This window comes from Dromiciops gliroides, chromosome 5 (genome assembly GCF_019393635.1).
Source record: "Dromiciops gliroides isolate mDroGli1 chromosome 5, mDroGli1.pri, whole genome shotgun sequence".
NCBI lineage: Eukaryota > Metazoa > Chordata > Mammalia > Microbiotheria > Microbiotheriidae > Dromiciops > Dromiciops gliroides.
The window spans coordinates 229845161-229866761 of NC_057865.1; the positions used below are offsets into that span (position 1 = coordinate 229845161).

General features: G+C 37.1%; 1 protein-coding gene and 1 pseudogene across 1 annotated transcript; both read right to left on the bottom strand.

Moving 5' to 3' along the window:
- Positions 1–2258: 2258 nt before the first annotated feature.
- Positions 2259–3310, bottom strand: LOC122729478 (annotated as a pseudogene).
- A 5702-nt stretch (positions 3311–9012) lies between these two features.
- On the bottom strand, positions 9013–10974 carry LOC122728984 (ubiquitin-conjugating enzyme E2 C-like). Its single transcript, XM_043967665.1, has 3 exons — positions 10940–10974; positions 9223–9716; positions 9013–9047 (listed from the first exon to the last, which is right to left on the bottom strand). The coding sequence occupies exons 1-3, from the start codon at positions 10972–10974 to the stop codon at positions 9013–9015; spliced, it is 564 nt and encodes a 187-aa protein (XP_043823600.1).
- Between the last annotated feature and the right edge of the window lie 10627 nt (positions 10975–21601).

The following is a 21601-nucleotide window of genomic DNA, read 5'->3' on the forward strand; positions in this document are numbered from 1 at the left end:
GTGTCATTGTGTTCACAAAAGAAAAGCCTCCCCTGCCTTTAAGGAGCTGATAGTGTAATAGGAAGGGAGGGGAAAATCATGCAGATAATTATATACAGAAAAATTGGTACTAACCACAAAGAAGGTTGTAAGTTTAAGGAGGACCAGTAATTACTTCTTCAACAGATAGAAATTTCCCTGAAATATGAACAGAATCAGGAGGTAAAGATGAGGAAGAAGAGTCTTCCAGGCATGTGGGGACAGCCAATGGAAATTCCTGGAGTCAGAAGACTGAGTGTCATGTACCAGGAATAAAAAAGAGTCTAGCATTACCAGATCATAGAATATATGGAAGAGAGCAAAGTGTAAGAACACTGGAAAGGTAGGAAGGATGCTGGTGATGAAGGGCTTTAAAAGACAAACAGATGATCCTGGGGATAACAAAGAGTCACTAGAGTTGATTGAATGGTAGGGGGAGGTAATTATATGGTCATTTAGGAAAATGCATTTTAGGAAAATCACTTTGACAATTGAGTGAAAAATGCATTGGACTAAGGAGACACATGGCAAGGGGACCATTGAACAGATTAGTTCAATAGCCCAGGCATACAATGATGAGGGCCTATACATTAGTAGTTGTGGGCAAGGAGAGAGAAGGGGGTGTGTACCAGATATGTTAGGAAAATAGATACAACAGAACTTGACACTCTATGAAAGTGAATTGAGGATGTGAGGTTGGGTAACTTGGAAGATAGTGGTACCCTCAATCGTTTTAGAGAAGTTGGGAATGTAAGGATGAAAGAGTAAGTTCAGTTTTGGATATGTTGAGTTTGAAATATCTATGGATTGTCTAGTTTTAGATGTCAAATAGGTCAACATTTGAGACATGAGGTCAGGATAGAATCTATATCTAGACAAGTAGAGAGGTCACCTGAAACCATAGAAACTGATGAAATTATCAGTTGAATAGAAGACACAGAACAGAGCTTTGAGTGACCTATACAGTTTGACAAAGATTCAGCAAATTAACAAAAAAAAAAAAAAGGAGTTAGAAGACTGGGGGGAGGAGAACCCAGACCTTGTTGTGTCATAAAACCTGGACAGAATAAATTATCAAGGAGAGTAGTACAATCAGTCTTGTCAAAGACTGCAAAGAAGTTAAAAGAAATGAAGACTGAAAAAGGGGAATAGATTTGGCAATTAAATGATCATTAGATGACTGATTAGATTATATCTGGAGTATCCATAGCCCCTTCTGGGTACTGTATTTTGTGTGTGTGTGTGTGTGTGTGTGTGTGTGGGGAGGCAATGGGGGTTAAGTGACTTGCCCAGGGTCACACAGCCAGTAAGTGTCAAATGTCTGAGGCCAGATCCGAACTCAGGAACTCCTGAATCCAGGGCTGGCGCCCCATCCACTGAGCCACCTAGCCACCCCGGTACTGTATTTTTAAAAGAACATCGATAAATACAATGGCATCCAGAGATGGAAAATTAGGATGTTAAAGAGCCTAAAGTATATGCTTTGTTAGTATCAATTCAAGGAACTAGGAATGTTTAACCAAAAGAAGATAAGACAGATGCCGTGATAGTTGTCATCAAATATTTCAAGGACTCTCAAATGGGAGAGTGAATATACTTGTTCTCTTTGATTACAGGGCTAAGAAGCCGTGTGAAGGATTTGCAGAGAAGGACAGTTTGGTTCTTTGAAGGCTGGAGGGAGGCAAAAGAGGACTCCCTAACAACCAGAAGTATGCAAAAGAGAAATAGACTGTCTCAAAAAGTAGAGCCATGCCCCCTGAGGTCTTCAAGCAAGGACTGGATAATCACTTGTCAGGTACAGTATAAAGAGGCTTTTTTATTGAGCAAAGGTTGGATTAGATGGCTTCCAGGGTCCCTTCCATATCTGAAATTTGGTGATTCTATGTTTAATGACAATATCTTGTCCATATCAACATTTGAAAATTCAATGTAAATATAATTTCATTATCCATAGCCTGCCTTTTTAACTTTAGAGGATTAGTCATTTCATTTATGTGGACACTTCCTCTACGATTGGAGCTGAAACATTCAAGAATTATGTTGAAAATGCATTATCTAGTTGGGATATCTTGGATAATGTGAACTTAATAAGGCTAGTTATTTCAATAACAAAATGTTTCAAACTCATTAGGACATAAGAGATCTTATACTCACCCACCTTAGATTTTTTTTCCCCAGGTTTCCAATTGGGAGATTTATTTAAACAGATGAATGCAACATGGGCCTCTTCATCTTTGCACTTAGAAGAAGGTGTTGGGCCTCTTGGTAGTGAAGCGTGGCTTGTGCTGGTGCCATAGGACTCTGTGGGGCAGTGGGAACTTGATTTTGGAGTCGTATGTGAGATTTAAAATTGGATACTAGAGCATTAACCTCCCCTTTTAACTTTTTCCCTTATTTATCTCCCAGGCTAGTAAATGGAAGAAGCTTCTGATCTCTAGTTAGAGCTTTTATTGTTTGGAAATTACAAGGTGATGTTGATTAGAGGGATAGGAAAGTAGAAATACAAACAAATAGTCTTAAGTCTAAGTTTAGTCTATATTCCATATAAAACTCACCAAAAGCCCAAGGCCACCTTTGGGGGGGAGAACCGCGTCAAGCACGTGCTGTTACGGCAAGCCGGGCCGAGTCCAACCTCCATCAGCCTCTGTGTGTGCAGTGCAGCCAGTGAACAAGGAGAGCCGAAAAGAGATCTCACTTCCGTTCTCTCCTTGCCTTTTAAGCTCGCACCCCGGAAGTGGAGTGCTTAGCAGCTGGGCATGCATGGTCATCGGTCTCCTCCCCAAAAGGGTGGTCCTTCAAAAACTGGCATCTCTCCATTATCGCTAACCGACTGTTAAAAACTTTTTTACCACACATGGAACTGCTTGACTACAGGCTAGCGGCATTTGCTGGCAGGAATTTCTTCCACTTTCATAATCTGGATGGAGTGGGCCCTGGCACGGTGACGGGCCCCCATATCTCGGTAGCACTGAGTGACAGCACCAGCAGTGGTCAGATCCCTGTACTCCCTGTAGATGTTGTGGGTCCCACTCCTGGAATTGTAGCGCAGCCAGATGCCAAAGTTTTTCACACGAAGAGGGGTCTTTTCAAAGACCTGTCCACAGTACACAATTTCTCCAGAAGACTTCTTCATCTTTTTCAGTTGGGAAACAAAGTACCAGAATCGGGACTTTGCTACAACATGATTAGGAGCAAAGATCTGCATCCGATAAAGAGGTGGCACTGGACTCTTGGGAGTAGGCAGGCATCTTCCAACTACCTTATACTCTCTCAGGGTGCCTGAGGCCTTCATGGTGCTGCTGCCTCACTCCCCACCAACCCACAAAAACCCGCCTTAGATTTAATGAAGTCAGGGTGACCTTGTTCAATGGTGAGATATCAGAGGAAAGTATTAGAGGAATTTCTTTTAATTACTAAAATTTGATGGCAACAAAAAGGATGGAGAAAAAGCCTTTATATATGCTTTACTTTGTTTTAAAAGAACTTTCCTAGCAGAAAGTGTTGTTGAACATAAAACTCTTGTACTATATATATGTGTGTGTATATATCTTCATAACACACATATATGTATGTACATGTATGTGTGTATATATATGTATATATACATATACATACATATATCTATATATACATATATAGATATATCTATATATATCTTGATTTATCAAATAAAATATAAAATATTGAGGGGGAGCTGGGAAAAACCAAAATGGGATTTTTTTTTAAAGCTTGCTACCAGGTGCTTCTTTTTAAAAAAAATTCTGCATTCTGAAGCATCTCAGAGTTAACTCTCCTTTCTCTGAAAGATCTGGATAGCAGGAAGGAAGATTTGCAAAATTTCATGATCTCACATGGCAGGTTGATTAACTCACTATATAGCTAAAAATGAAAGGGAGAGAAAGGAAAACCAACTGCAATCATCCTTAGAGTAAACCAGCACTATCCATTAAGCATGCACCTTATAAAACATTCATGAGTAACAGTTCTGTTTGGGGAGCTTGCTTTCTGCCCTCTCCTATTGATGTGCCATACAAGGTACAACTTATTTTATTGTTATCTTGTAGGATCAGAAAATGCTGATGTTATTTGCACAACAGTCTTACATCATTTTATAGGTGGAAACTCTTTAAGGAGAGATAGGAAATAAAGGAAGAGCCCAATTCCTTCAATAAGGCTGAACAAATGGTAGAAAATTAAACCAGAAATGATCCATAGCATAGCTACTCCCAAAAGTTAGTTTGGAAACTGGAAAATATTAACAGTGAATCAGCTATTTCACAACCTCAGACAGTTTTTATGCTCTATGGCAATTAATGTCAGTTAGAGGAAAAAAATAACTGTCCTAATGATTTTTCTTTGTTTTTATGAATTGAGTAAAAGCACTATTTGCAGCTCAGAAATAATAATGCCAAGTTTACAAGTAATGTCTAAATAATGCAACCCAACTGCATGCATAATTCACAAGGTCCAGTTAAAATGCAACCAATATTTCTGGAGATTCAGGTCAAATAATTGCATTTCAAACATCTTGGCTAATATTCAACACCCCAAAGAAAACAGCTTTATTACTCCAAAGGAAACACACACACACACACACACACACACACACACATGCAGATGTTGTTTGTATAAATAAATATAGGAAGCTGAATGAATCCAAGGATCCCATGGGAAGTATGTAACATCTCCTTTTAATACTATGCTCAATCCTTTTATATTCCATGTTCCACCCTAGGCACCCATTGCTTTCATGTTTCCATCAGGATGATAGCATGATATAGTAGAAAATGAATTGAATCTGGAATCATGAGACATGAGCTCCTATTAAATAGACAATGTGACCTCTAAGATTTCTTCCATTTCCGGATTTCTGATTGTTTCCATGTAATACCTTGTTCTAGTCTCTTCTCTACCATCTCTACAAGCCCCGTTCATTGAGTCTGTCTCCTATTGAAACAGATATTCCTCTAAATCTCATTCTCTCTCAGCTACTTATCATGATGGAAAACAAAATGATAAATTAATTATAGCATAAAATTAGCATCTGTAAGGGATCTTAGAAATTGTCAGCTTCATCCATTTTGTTTTCAAATGAATTGAAACTCATATCTATAAAAGTACTTGGCCAAGGTCCCAGAGTAGATTAGTGGCAGAATTGGAACTCAAGTTCTTTAAACTCCTAGGCCAGTGTTCTTTCAACTGCATTATGCAAATCTCTACTAAAATTTAATTAATGATGAAATGCTATGCTACAGTCTTTTACTACTTATATTTTAACAAGGAATCCTGGAACTCATTAGTTGTTGAAAAATGTATGAATCTTTAATGATGAAGGGAGGTACCATGTTGTGTTCTAAAGATTCCTGGAGTAGGGCAGCTAGGTGGTGCAGTGGATAGAGCACTGGCCCTGGAGTCAGGAGGACCTGAGTTCATATCCGGCCTTAGACACTTGACACTAGCTGTGTGACCCTGGGCAAGTCACTTAACCCCAATTGCCACACACACACACACAAGAAAAAAAAAGATTACTGGAGTTATATGCCTATTCATTAGTTGTGTGATTGTGGCCAAGTAACAAACTTTCTGTGCCTTAGTTTTCTTTATTTGTGAAATCAGGAGAGAATGATTTTATGAAATTCTAGTGGCAGGAAACATTTTGGGGTAATGGATATTTTGCAAAGTCATGCAAATCCATCAATAGCTACAATATATTATTCTATTTACATATGTAAAACAGTGTGTACAGAGCTTCCCTGCTTCCTTCCAACTGACCATAAATTATCTCAATGCTGATGAATCCTTTTGCTACTTTGGGCCAATCACATATGACTCAGTGAAAGAGTAGGGAGATTTCGGCATAACAAAGTTCTCCTCTCACTGGTCACTGAGCAGGAAGAATTTATGATTTAATGGATTTTTTAAAGTCACTATTCATTTTGCTCTTCTCCATTTGTTTCTCTATGTGGCAAATGACACCTCCATGCAGTCTCAGGAGAGAGTGCACACATCTTCCTACCAAAGGAGAAATATTGAAATCTAAACATATAGTACCTAAAGCATATGGTCGACACAGTCAAGCCTGAGCCTTAGTTTCAGGATACCTTTCTGTATTTATTTATTCATTCTCTTCATTATATGCAACCATATAATCCCAAAATGAATATGCCTAGTCTTGGAAATAATCTTGTGAGTGCAAGATGTTTAGAGATGTTCACATATACTACCCTTTAAGACCTAAATATGCCTATTTCATTATTCATCACTTCCATGTTCCAGCATCTGTGACATATCTGTTCAGGGCTAAAAGGCAAATTCCAAGGGAGAGAGAAAGTGAAAAGGGACAATTGTCAACAGACTATGAACCAAACAAATATTAAAGATTGAAATGGGTAAGAGGAAGAGGATGTCATAGGCAGTGAGCTAATAATGTTTTCCTTTTTACTAGTCAACTCACTCATTTCAGTGGGCGATATGTGGTGTTAATGACTACCAGTTTTAAAAGGTTTTGAGTTTATGCTCAGTGTAAGACTGTTGTCTAAGTCCTTATCTACAAATTAATCTCAAGAAAAAAAACTACCTTATAATAATTAATTATTTATAACAGATTAAAATTATGAAATTCCCCTTCATTACTATTGAGTCCATATCTGCTTGTGTAGGGTCCAAGGCAAAATGATCAAAATAAGGACAACTGCAAACAAGAATCATACAGTCCCTCTTTAAATGATATGCAAACATTGGTTTTATTGTTTATCTGCTATGTGTGATCTTTGTTCTCTGACCAATAAATAGGTACACTATTGAAAGAATTGAAGCCCAGGAATGTTTACATTGAAAAATAAAAAACCAAAAAAGATGAAGATTTTCAGTTAAAGAAAGAATGATTCACTACTCCTTAGAGACTGAGGAAAAATGGAATTGGTGACATTAGGTTCATTATGTACAAAACAAAATAAGACCATTATTTCACAGAACCACATATTCTCAGTATTTAATAGGAGCTTAAAGGACATTTACTACTCTGACCTTTACCTTAGCATGTATCTTCTTGACAACATCCCCCCCAAATTTTAATTCATAGAATCTCATGAATTCTTCTAGTAAAAGGGAACCTAGCAACTTCCCAAAGGACACCATTGGGTATTTCTTATTGTTAGGAAGTTTTGTTCCCCAAATACTTACCCCTTACATCAAGCTAAAGTTTGCATCAACCTCTACCCACTCCTAGTTCTATTCATCATGGGTAAACAGATGTATATTCTTTCTTATAATTAATAAGGCTTTAAGTTCTTTAAGATATGTATCATGACAATTCTCTAAGCTAAACATCTCAACCTTCTTTAACCTATCGTTATATGGCATGATCTTAAAAGTCACTTGCTTTTTGTTTTTTTTTTTTTCAGGGAAATGAGGGTTAAGTGCCTTGTCCAGGGTCAGACAGCTAGGAAGCGTCAAGCGTCTGAGGTTAGATTTAAAATCAGGTCCTCCTGAATTCAGGGCCCGTGCTTTATCCACTAAGCCACCTAGCTGCCTCCTTAAAAGGCACTTGCTATCCTGATTGTGTTCCTTAAATGCTCTTCACCTTGTCAATGTCCTTCATAAGATCAACTCTCAATTATCACATTATGTCTCCTATAATCTTCATGACTGCACATAAGCAAACTGGAAATGATGAAGATAATTTCCATTAATGTGCCAGCATTGTGGCAGAAGATGAGAAATAGTGAAATCCTGTAATAAACTTGATGAAACTCATCAAACTAAGTCAATGTAAAATTGATATTCTCTAAATTCAATGAGAATATAGACAAAAGGGAAAATGTTTAAACATCATTAATTATAGTTTGGAAATAAGGAAGCAAAGAGGGAAAAGGTTTGTACAAGGGTGGGATTGATTGATTTAATTGCCCCCCACACACACACACACATACTCTACTCAAATAAGTGATAATGTGCTCAATCAATCATTCTAAAATATAGCACAAGAAGGAACATCTCTGAAAGCCATTGGATGAGGTGTAATAAAGCAGGACAGGAAGTCACATACACACAAAATCGTCCTGTGTTTTCAAAGGGCACCACCAATGATATCATGGGGTGATATCTTTTGCAACAAACATTTATTTTATTTTTTCCAGTTACATGTAAGGGTAGTTTTCAACATTCATTTTCATAAGATTTAGAGTTCCAAAATTTTCTCCCTCCCTCCCTTTCCTCCCTCATCCACAAGACAGCAACCAGGTTATATATGTACAATCCACAAGCACTCTTTTTAACAGTTCTTTCTATGGGGGTGGATAGTAAGCTTCATCATTAATCCCTTGGGGTTGTCTTGGATGTTTGCATGCTGAGAATAGTTAAGTCATTCACAATTGCTCATTGAATAATACTGCTGTCACTATGCACAATGTCCTCCCAGCACTGCTGACTTCACTATATATCAGTTCATGAGACTTTCCAGGTTTTTCTGGGATCATCCTTTTTGTCATCTCCTATAGAACAAGACCATTTCACCACAATCATATAGCACAGCTTCTTCCATCATTCCTCAATTGATGGACATTCCCTTGATTCTCAATTCTTAGCCACCACAAAGAGTTGCTATAAATATTTTTGGTACAATTTTTACTGCTTTTCTCTTTTTCATGATTACTATTGTTAACTGTTTCCCTTCCATCCTCTTCCTTTCCCCAAGATATTTATTCTATTATCCATCTTCTTTCATTCTATCCCTCTTCAAAAGGGATTTGCTTCTGTCTGTCCCCTACCCCAATCTGCCCTTCCATTTTTTGCCCCCCCCCTTTTTTGAAAACGAAAACAAATTTATTTATACATTAATGTTAAGGGCTGGACTAGAGTTTGAGAAAAAAGGAAAACAGTATGATACAGTCCTGTACAGAAGGGAAAAGACAGGTTATGAGGAAGGGGAAAAGATGCATGCAAACACATACACATATGAACAAGATGAAGGGAAGATAGGCTGGGCAGCTGGGGTCAGGGCTCCTGGCTAGTCACCTGCTTCATGTAGGTTTCCAGCAGGTACTTTTTTTTTTTTTTTTTTTTTTTTTTTTGCGGGGCAATTGGGGTTAAGTGACTTGCCCAGGGTCACACAGCTAGTGAGTGTTAAGTGTTTGAGGCTGGATTTGAACTCAGGTACTCCTGAATCCAGGGCCGGTGCTCTATCCACTGCGCCATCTAGCTGCCCCTCCAGCAGGTACTTTTTAAAAGCTGTGGGGTTTGTCCAAAGTTCAGCAGCATGTGTGTTCAATGAGCTGTCAAAGTTGGGTTCTCCCAGCAGGCTCTGGATACATAGTAGAATGGTCCTGACATCATACAGAGCTGATTTGTCTTTGAGGATGTCCAAACAGATATTGCCTTGGGTATCCACATTAGGATGGTAACAAGGTGTGACAAATTTCACAGTGGGAGCATTATATGGGTAGCCACTGGGGAACTCCAGGGAGAGCTTGTACCTCAGGTCTTCATATATTGTCCCAAAAGCCCCATGGATGGTCCCAACCCATTTGAAGATATTGTCAGACTCTGGGAAGTCAGAAATTTCTTTGTCTCTAGACATCATTAGGGTCAACAATTCCAACTGTAACTGCTTGCCCACGGATCCACGGGCCGCGCCCGCCCCAGGCTTAACCCCCTTATGGGACGCTGTTGCAGCACTGGCAGCAGCCAGGTCGCAGGTTCTGAGAGGCCATGGAGGACCAGAGATAAAGCAAGAGAAACTCCAAGGCAGGCAGCAACTGCTGCCCCCCTCTCTTTATCCCCTTCCCCTCCTATTTTCCTGTAAGGTTACGGAGATTACTCCACCCAATTCAGTGTGTATGTTATTCCCTCCTTGAGCCAATTTTAATGAGATTGAGGTCTTTGAGCCAATTCTGATTAGTGTTAGGCTCATTTACTGCCCAGATCAAACAGTTTACTCCACCCAGCTGGGTGTGCATGTTAACTCCTCCTGGAGGCAACTCTGATGAGTTTAAGGTCTTTGAGCCTTTTTTGATAAGTGTAAAATTCATTTACTGCCTTTCTCCTCTCCCATCTCTTCCCCCACTCCATAAGCCTTTTCCTGTTTCTTTCATGTAGGATTTCACCTCTGCCCTTCCCCCTCCCCCAGTGCATTCCCCTCACCCCTTAGTTTAACTCTAAAGATGTCATCATGGGGCATCTAGGTGACACAGTGGATGGGGTGATATCTTGACATGTGTGGGACTTGGATTTGAGTGAGGCAGAGTTGTACAAAGTCATCACTCTCTTCCTTAGCTTTCAAAGTCCAATGGAAGGGCCAATGTCTGCATCATTGTTGATATCCCAGGAAGCAGTGGATGACTTTGGTATCTTTCATGTCTGACCAAGGTCTAAGTGCTCCATAGTCCTTTCTTCACCTGCCTTCATGACCATGGGAACAAATTATTCTCAATTTCCCATTACACTAGTGGAAGTTCTCACATGTTTAGGGTAGACACCTCCCCCTGACTCACTGACAGGTTTGAAGCCTGTCTTTACCCTCATCTTAGTTTACTGTCTGCTGAAATGGTTTATTGTGGTGTGACTTCTGTGAATGCTGCAGCTTCTTGTAGCCACAGGTGAGAGTTGGATAAATCAGGTGGATATCAAGGGTGAATGAGCAGCCATGAAGAGGGCTTGGGGTCCTCACACAAAGGTACCAATCTTCCCTGAACATCTGTATGCCATAAGACAATTTGAAATATTCGAACCAAGGTTTTCCTGACTCCAAGCACAGGACTCTGTCCACTATATCATGCCACCTCTCATAAGTACATATTAGAGCTAGAAAGGCCCTTAGAGGCCATATAATCCAATCCTCATTGTATAGATAAGTAAATTCAGGCCTAGACATTAGGATTTGACCAAATTAATAGTCAAAAAGTGGCAGGGCCATAATTCTAACCTAGGTTTAGCAGTCTTCCCACTACATCCCAACATTACCTTAAATGGAAAACTTAATTCCATGCTATCTTCTATTGCTCATTGCTGTTTCATAGTTGTTTTTTATTTCTTCCTATCAATAAAATTCTTAAGAGAAAAGACAATTTCATCTTTTGCCCATCATTAGCATTATAGAAAAGTTTTTTTCTCTCTCAGTATTTAGAAGCTATGTGTGTGCGTGTGTGTGTATGTATGTGTATATATATATATATATATATATATATATATATATATATATATATATATACACACACACATAAAATCTATGGAGGATATTATATTGCTACCACTTTCTTTTTCCCCTTGGCTTAAAAGGTAACTTCAAAGAATCTTGCTACAGTAATCCCAGAAATATTTTCTCTAATCAGGTAAAGAACATTGACTATGGAATACATATAAATACATAGAAATTTTATTTTAAGATATTTTGCCTGCCCAGAACATTTTAGATACTAATTTGGCCATCCAATTTGTCAACTATCACTTTCTGCTTTATATTATCTACAAACTTTCCTATTTAAAAATAAATGCTACCAACTCTGATGGGATCTGAATGTTTATATGGAGACATTGGCTATGTTGCTTTTCTAGCTCTTTAGCACAATCACAAATTTGAAATGTTTTGTGGAGATTTAAAAAAAATAGATCTGTAAGTATTTCAAATAATTGGTTGCATTAATGAAAGCTTAGATTTCTCCTATTAGTGTGGCTCAAATGCCTTTGAGTTAGTAAGTCAGGAAGTACTTTTCAGTTGACTGAGGAATTTTGTTAAATTCTCTAGATTCTTTTGAAAAGCATTGCCTTTGCCAGAAATAGACATTCCAGAAAGCAGGAAATGAGAAGTGTACTCAAGATAAATTTCCTTAGGATCCATTAAAAAAGGAGGAGATCATTTTGGTCCAATGTTGTTTTCTTCCCTCTCCATCCATAAACACATTTTTGTCCAGAGAAGGATCTTGGAAGTTTCAAAGAACCTTCAGGATATTGGACTTTACATCTTCACTCAGTTAACTATATGCATCCCAAGATCGGCTAACAGTAGTATCTTCATCATAGGAAATCTAATGACAGAGTAGACACACATTTGCCATATAAAGGGGAACTTTTTTCGAGCACTCAAGAAGCACAAAAAGGATTTCCAACAACCATGAGCTGTGAGTTACACCTTTGCCAAATAAACTTTTCCTCATAGTCTCTGTATATACTTTTGGAGGATGCCTTGTCCCAAAGGTTCATACTATGTTTAATAAATACCACCTTCGGGAGGCAGCTAGGTGGCTCAGTGGATAGAGTGCTGGCCCTGAATTCAGGAGTACCTGAGTTCAAATCCAGACTCAGACACTTGATACTTACTGGCTGTGTGATCCTGGGCAAGTCACTTAACCCCCATTTTTCCGTCAAAAATAAATAAATAATTTTAAAAAATGGAAAAAATAAATAAATACCACCTTCCTAAATTACTTAAGGCTTTTTTAGGAGAATAATTCTCAATAAAAATTCCTAATAAATAATAATTCTTAAAGTGAAATAATTCACTTGACACTAGCTGTGTGACCCTGGGCAAGTCACTTAACCCTCATTGCCCCACACACATACACAGGCACACACACACACACACACACACACACAAAAGTGAAATGATTAATTGTCATGACATTCATAATACTCTTGGAAGGAAGCATACTGGTAGTTATTTGAGTCAAAGTAAATAGACTAACAATTTGACTTTTTGGTGGTAATTCCAAACCTTATTCCAGAATCTAAGACTTATTACTAGTCATATTTTGGATAAAAATCTTCAGAGCTTAGACTATGGACTATTGTTACAAACCATTCCAAAGCCCCACATTTTTACATCATATTTTCCTCAAAGGGAGAATGGTAGACATGGCAATTCCAAATAATGTCACTGAAAAAAGTCATTTTATCTTACCAGGAAATTATCATTTCTTAAAAATAACAATTTCAAAATAAGCTGCCTGCATGTCATTGTAGCATTAATTTATTAGAGCAAATGTCAAAATGTGTCAGATTAGAAGAAATTTGAGGAGACAATAATACAATTGAAGCAACCCAACTTAATCTGTTTTGAATAAGCAGTATACACTTAAAATGGGATAGAAATGAGTTGCCTCACTGTTTATGAATACAAACATTATTTTGAGAAATGTATTCAACCAAAGCAATCACCACAATGGTGAATCAAAAAAACAAAAAACAAAAAAACAACATAGAACCTATCTTGGGTAGCAAAAATAACCATCTTGACAAACAGACAAAACATTATAACCAAAGGTAACATATATTTAGCCTAATAGTTCATTTGCATATTATACTAGGTAGGGATAAAGGAAGATTAAGAAAAGTATACTTTCACAAAATATAAAAGAAGCTTTAGAGGAGGAAATTATCCTAGAGAGAGTGGTATAAGATGACACTTTTTAAGTGTCAAATAATTCAAAGGGTATTTGTAAATGAAAGTAGAAGGCAGAACAATATATGTATTTGAAATGGAACATATTTTTCCATTTCTAGATAAGCTAGGTGACAATAGTGGAAGTATCATATTTAGGTTCTATAGTTTCAGTGTCTGAATAACTTCATGAAGTAACAAAATTATTTGTATACATTATCTCATTTGATGCTTACAACAACCTTGTGAGTTAAGTGCTACAGTTATTATTCCCAATTTTATGGATGAGGAAATGGAGGCTAAGATAATTAAGTCACTTACTCATAGTCAAATAACTATTATCTGTAGCACAATTTGAACTTAGGTCTTTGTAATCCTAACACTGCCCCATATCTACTACACTAATGGCAGTAAATAAATCGAGGAAACAAGAGTAAGAAGCTACATTTGATAAAACATAGGAAAAAAGTATCAGTGCTAGAGCTTATACATTTGTAAAGGTACTCAGGGACTGACTTTCTGGATAATTAATAAATGGGATTTTACCAAATATGTGTGTATGGATTTGTTACCACTTTTTTTTTTTTCAGGGCAATGAGGGTTAAGTGATTTGCCAGTGTTACACAGTTAGCAAGTGTCAAGTGTCTGAGGCCAGATTTGAACTCAGGTCCTCCCAAATCCAAGGCCAGTGCTTTATCCACTCCTAACTGCCCCCTGTTACTAAATTCTAAAGTGTCAAAGGACAAAGTAACCTGAAAACAATAATGTCAGTACCCAAGTCCAAAACAAAAGTAGTTGGTGTGGAAGGAGTATAGGAAGAATGGTATATTTAGAATACATTTGGGTTCTAGTCATTCCTTGTTCTGTTATTTCAGTTACATCTAACTCTTCATGATCTGACTTGGGGTTTTCTTGGCAAAGATACTGCAGTGGTTTTCCATTTCCATCTGTAGCTTATTTTACAGCTGGAGAAATAGAAGCAAAAAGAACTAAGTGACTGGCCCAAGGTCACACAGCCAGTAAGTGTCTAATACTAGATTTCAACTCATGAAGATGAGTTTTCCTGATTCCAAGACCAGTACTCTATCTATTGTACCACCTTGCTGAACCTCTACTCATTCCAGACTATCAGTAACTACCAGTATGCCTTTCAATTCATTATTTTATTGCATGCTTCCTGGACCTGTAAAGTACAGAAGTTGAGTCAAATAGTTATTAAGTTTCCTTTCAGCTCTTAGGTTCCATGATTCTATATTAGTTATGGCTTTAAATTGGATAAGCAGATTTTTGCCTTTCAATGACTGTCATGTAAGAACATAAACCCTGAAAAGGGGTTAAAGCATCACTGCATAACAATTTTCCCTTTTACCATTAAAAAAATGTTTTAACCTATCGTTTAAGATAATAACTTGTGATTGACCCTGGTGATACAGGAGATTTTTCAATTTAAATTCTGCCATGAGAAAAAATAAAAATAAAAACATTGAACACCATTGTTGAAAAAAAAACTCATTCCTTGCCTTTTAGGTTCCTTATACTTTACATTCATTACTGGATTATTGATTTGCTTGAAACTCAATTCAAGTTAAATGACTGGTTTTCATCTTTAAAATGTGAGGCAGACTTTGTTTTTTGTTTGTTTTTTGTTTTTGTTTTTTAATGCCTCTTCTAACCTATTCATAAAGCTAAAGGCATCTTGTACTAAAACTAAAGCCTACCATGGTGTTTCTAAGTGAAAATAAATGACTAATATTCCTGACTCAATGAATACTTTGTTTATTGATGCTTTAGGCTCTATTCATAGAGGTAACCCACCAATAAGCCTGACCCTTTCCTCAGTTTTATAGCTTTCGTCTCAGTATGAGCCCTAAAGTTTTATAACAGGCAGAATTTTAGGACTCCTTAAGTATGCCTCTTGGTCTTTAAGTAAAGGCAACATACTTCATTTCTTAAGGCAAATAAAGGAAAAGATAAATAAATGAATAAACAAAGCTAGTGACTTTCCTGTGACTAAATTTCTCTGAATGAAATCATAGTTGAATAACACACTGAATGACAAGGTCTATGCTGTGGTCAAAGCTCTTACATGAACCAGAATTATAAAAGCTAAGAATTATCAAGGGCCTTAGAGATAGACAGTAACAAGCCTTTCATGCATTCATTCAATCATCAGGTATTTGGATTACTTCTTTACCCATTTTTTGGTGGTTGTTGTTAGATTTTTAAAATTGCTTTTTGCTCATTTAATTAAAGATTCATAGATATAAAACTGAAAGGAGCCTCAACTATACTTAATTTACATACACACACACTTTACAACAAAGTATCAATGAACTTAACAGATTGTCTTTTATATGTAAAATATTCTTTTAGGTACTAGTAGAAACTGAGACCAAGGGAGGCTAAGTGATTGGTCCAAGGTCACAAAGGTAGTAATCTTTGGCAGGATTGGAACGTCAGAATTGGTACTTTTTCTACCATGCAATAACTTTAACTCTGTGTTCTGTGCCTCACCCTTTGCTCCCCAAAATGTCTCATCCAAAATCAAAGTTTAACTCTGGAATCCAAATAAGAGGTATCATTTGTCTTCATTTCCAAGAGCTTGAACCATGTTTTCCAGTTAATTGGCCATCTTTGCCTTCCTGGTAAATGAGGGTCTAGGTTGCAGAGTTCTCAGAAGAAACAGGCAAGAGAAGGGTAAATTGGTTCCCAAAAGGGAAACTTGGCAAATTCACCAGCAATGCACTTTCACTCAGATCATCACTAAAACAACAACAGTCAGCACTTAATGAATTGAGATCACATTTTATGTCTTTCTGTACATCTCTTGATGTTTGGCTATTTGCTGGGGCTTTTAGAGATTTCCCTGGTTGATAATGTGTTTTTTTGTGTTGCTACCAAACCTAATTTGGCTTTCAGCAGAGCCTTTGAATTTTTTATAATAAAGTCATTTACAGATGCTAGTAGATAAATTAGCACTGGAGAGGTGGCTAAATTGCATAATCACACAGATTGATTTTGTGTTAGCCTCTGAGATATATAGATACCTGGTGGCATCTCTGTCAAGGAAAAGAACTGAAAGCCAAAGACTTTCTCTTTCTCTTGAAAATAGGGGAGAAGCTGTCAAGGTATCAGGGAGGGGGAAAAAAGGCTGTCCAGCAGAAGGAAATCCCTAATTGTTTATAGTGGTAAATAGCTGTCATATTATCCTAGCATTCACACACACACACACACACACACACACACACACACACACACACACACACACACCAGATTAGAAAGGGCAAAGGGCTATCAAAAGAAACAGTAGTGAGAATGTCTGAATGATCAGAATGAAAATTAATTTAGGGTTTATTTCATCAGACTGGTTATTATTTTTTAAAGGTATACCCATCTGTAATTTTCCTAATAGAGAAGAGGAGGATAAACGTGGCCTAGTGGAATGTACCCCATAAGGGCTGAACATTGAACCATTTCTCTCTTTGAAATTGCTCATTCAGGGTATTTGTACAATGCTGGATCATAATGGAGGCCCGTGGGTTAGGAATAATAACAGCTAACATTTATATAGTGTCTTTGGGCAACTAATTTGCTCAGAGGTTAGAGCTCTGAGCCTGGAGTCAGGAAGACCTGAGGTCAAATCCATCTCAGCTACTTATAAGCAGTGGGACCTTGGGCAAGTCAATTAACTTCTATTTGCCTTAATCAACAAAAGAAGGAAATGGTAATTCCCTTCTAATGGTAATCACTCTAGTATGTTTGCCAAGAAAACCTCATAGACATATGGCCCACAGTGTTATGACTAATCAGACAAGACTGAGTAACAACAAAAAATATAGTGATTTTGGGTTTGCAAATTGCTTTAGAAGTGGCATTACATTTAATTTTCACAACAACCCTAAAAAGTAGGTACCATTATCATCCCCATTTTACAGACGAAGCAACTGAGGTTTTGATTTCCCCTTGGTAACCAAAAGCTACCAAGTGTCTGAGGGTAAATTTTAGCTCAGGTTTTCCTAACTCAGGATTCTGAAATTTATCTACTGCACTTGGCCATTAGAAGAATGTAGTCGATAAATTGAGAGCAACATATAAAATCCATGGAAGATACAGAACAAATATAGTATCATAGGATTGTAGATTTAATCTTCAAGAGAAGTTAGGGGTTGAACATACTCATGTAACCAATACAGAAACTGAAACTCAGATACTGGTTTGATAAGTAATACTGCCATCCATGACTAAGTTAAAGAGAGAGCTTGGTTAGAGATCTTCTCAGGAACAAGGCCCCATGAGGTAGAGGAAGGTACTGAGACAATGTACTCTGTGTGGACATGCATATAGTGTGTGTGTGTGTGTGTGTGTGTGTGTGTGTGTGTGTGTGTGTGTGTGTGCTCTTGGAGGAGGTATTGAACAGTAGGGAAGGATGCTCTCAGGACAACCCAAGGCATCTCGTGTAGAGGTCTCTGAGGGAAAGAACAGAAGTTATTATGATATAGGTTGGTCAATTGCACAATGCTTTGGTATTGAAGGCAACAAGAAGAAGAAGCATGTCTCAAAATGTTGCTTTCTCTTAGATCAAAGTTCAATCTGTTTAAAGAGGTAACAATATTGCCCAAGGTATAGGAAGTGGAAGAGTAGAGCTCTGAAGCCATGTCCTTTAGCCTTGATAATCAGTAATTTTGGAATCACAATCACGATTTTTCCTGATATGGAGAAAGTCTTGCTTTCTTTTGTTACCTGCCTTGTATTATTACAAGGTGCTGTTAGATCATATCTTCTAGAATCACTTATCCTAGAATTGAAATATAATTCTTTATAAATTGAAATGAACCAAATTAAAAATCCTAATCATCACCTATAACTGTGTTACCTTAAAATCTCTGCAGAAAAACTGATTCTGCTCTTCTAATCCTCCGCCTTTCTATAATTTTGATTCTATTACTTTAATGTTAAGTGTTCACCTCAAAGGGCAAGGATAAAAAATACAGAAGTCCAGACTGGAAATAGGGAAAAACAACCAATCAACCAAACAAAAATAATCTTAATTCTTCTGAATATAACACTGAAAATTGCAGTATCTTTGTCCCAAATAGAAACCTGTATAAAAATCCATGACTTGGCGGGTTTGCTTTGGGAGATGACACATATTTTAAGTTCTTCCATTGAAAAAAGTGTACTGAGGTAGATAATCCTTAAATGTATATGAAATAAAAATAATTTCAATTTGATTTCCAAATACATTGCAGATAGGGAGAAAAATATAGTGAAAAGAGTCAAAAGGCTATCTAATCTAGGATCTGCTTCCTAGTGTATAACCATGAGTAAATTATTTGATTTAACTGGCCCTTAGTATCCAAACAAAGGGGTTGGCTAATCTGTGATCCCAGCTCCAAATCTATGATATATTTTCTTGGTATTCTTAAAATCACACACACACACACACAGAGAAATACACACGCCTGCCAAATTAGACCAATTACTTTTAGGAGGTGGGGGTGAGGTTCAACATACAGAGGTGTGGTAAAAGGAAAGAACATGCTTTGGGAACATACTGGAAAAAGAACTAGACCCTAGCATCCTATAATTTCATACTCACTATCCACTAATAATTGAGTAAGGATACACTAGGAAATGAGTGTCATTTTGCTAATTTTTAATCATAAGTAAGTATAAAATCTTCAATAGCAACAATTCCTTTCCCTCATTTGATTTCTCCCAAATTGTATATGATTTGAAACAAACAAAAATGTTTCTTTCCAAAAAATGATTGTAACTAAACATTTTGTAGGGTCATCTTTATTACATGGGAGTACAATCAACTGAGGCTTAAAAGTACCAGTTGTGGGCAGCTAGGTGGCGCAGTGGATAAAGCACCAGCCCGGGCTTCAGGAGGACCTGAGTTTAAATCTGGCCTCAAACACTTGATACTTACTAGCTGTGTGATCCTGCACAAGTCACTTAACCCTCATTTCCCTGTCTACCCGCCCCCCTCAAAAAAAAAAAAAGTTGAATTCATTCAGTAAGAATTTGGTAAGCGAGAACAAACATGAAATAATCCCTGCTCTCAAGGAGCCTGATTCCAACATGTACACATATATACACTTAACCCTCATTGCTCCACCAAAGAAAAAACAAAAAACAAAAAAACAAAACAAAACAAAAGTACCAGTCATGCCCTTTATGTTGCCATACTGTTATCCCCTGAGAATATCCAATTTACAAAAGAGGCAGCTAGGTGCTGAGGCAAACAGGACTCACAACTGACCATAATGGTGACTGATTGCTACCTCCTTCTCCCCATTCTTAAAATAACAGATTGTTGTTATTTTTGTTTTTTCAGGGCAATGAGAGTTAAGTGACTTGCCCAGAGTCACACAGCTAGCAAGTATCAAATGTCTGGAGCTGGATTTGAACTCAGGTCCTCCTGAATCCAGGGCCCATGCTTTATTCACTGCACCACCTAGCTGGCCCCCAAAACAACACTTATCAATCTGATTCTCTAGACCCTGTTTCAAAGGTTGGAGTGTCAAGAACTATCAAAGATTTATATTTGGATGAGAGAATACATTCTTACATCACTGTTTTGTTCCATAAACAAGAATGTTGTCTGAAAGAGTGAGGCAACATTGACCTTGGTCTACCATTCACTCATCAACCAGAGGCAAATCACTTCAACTGGAATCTGAGATGGAAAGACTAAATTATCCCCAAGGCTTCTTCGATTTAGGTGCTATGGACAGAGATACAGAAAAGATATAGTCCCTAGTTAAGACATAATGACTTCCATCATGCTTTTTGCCTTCCTTTTTGTCTGAATTTGCTCATACTTCATTCATTTTCTACTTATATTCATTCCCTAACCTTCCTCACCCATTTTTACCTATTAGATTCATAACAACACTTTTTATGCCTAATTCAAAAAACATCTCCCCATCTTATATAATTCTCCAAGTTGATAACAATCTTTGGCCTCTCAGACCTTGTGATACATTTATTTATTTATTTATTTGTTTGTTTGTTTATTTTTGTGGGGCAATGAGGGTTAAGTGATTTGCCTAGGGTCACACAGCTAGTAAGATGATGCTTTATATATATATATATATATATATATATATATATATATATATATTCTTTATATGTTTATATATTATGTGTTATACACACACACACACACACACACATATATATATATATATATATATATATATAATTTTTATTATCGTTAGCTACCATATCTCTTTATTTGACTGTAAGTATTATCGGGGCAGAGAAAAGGCTGATCTGAACATAATATCTTTTCAAATTCTAGAATTCATTTGTTGGCCAAGTGCCTACCTGGCCTCAAGGTTCTCTCTAGTGGAATTTGTCATCATAGAACTGCTAAAGTGATTTTCCTAAAGCACAGGTCTAAGCACGTCACCCATTACTCAATATATTCAATACTCACTGGTATCTTCAAGATTAAAAAAAAAAAGCATTTAAAACTCTTCATAACCTGGTCTCTTTTTACCTTTCCAGTCTTTTTACACTTTGTCCCATACCATAAACATAATAATTCATTCATACAGGCCTTCTTGGTTTTCCATATAATGGACCATCCATGTCCATCTTTTCAGTGATTGTCTCCTATTCCTGGAATTTTCTTTCTCTTCACTTCCATCTCTTATTTTCCTTGGCTTTTTTTAGAACTCACCTAAGAAGGCATCTTATTTAATAAGTCTTTCCCAGGCCTTTCAGCTGCTATCGTCTTCTCTAAGATTTCCTTTCCTCTAACTGTGGTTAAGTTGTGTTTATCTACTTGCTTACTTATTGTTTTCCTCAATAGACTATAAGATTCTTGAGAATCAGGATTTTTTTTTTGGATGGGGATGAGGATTTCTTTATATCCCCAGGGATTAATACAGTACTGGGAACAAAACACTTAGTAAGTACTTAGTGCTTATTGATTAATTGATTGATTCATGTGACATGTCTCATAAGTAGTTGTTAAAAATTACAAGAGAAGTAATCCCAATACTTACATGTCTTATCTTCTACTAAGCAGAAGCAGCATATACAGATTTTAGAAAATGTGAAGTATATGTGAAGTATATTTGGTAGTGGTAGACAACACTAAGAAGCAGGCCAATCAAAAAAGACTTCCAAACTGAGCTCTACAGTTTTAGAAAAGTCTCTTGATTTTTTATTTCTTTATTTCTTTTGCTTATT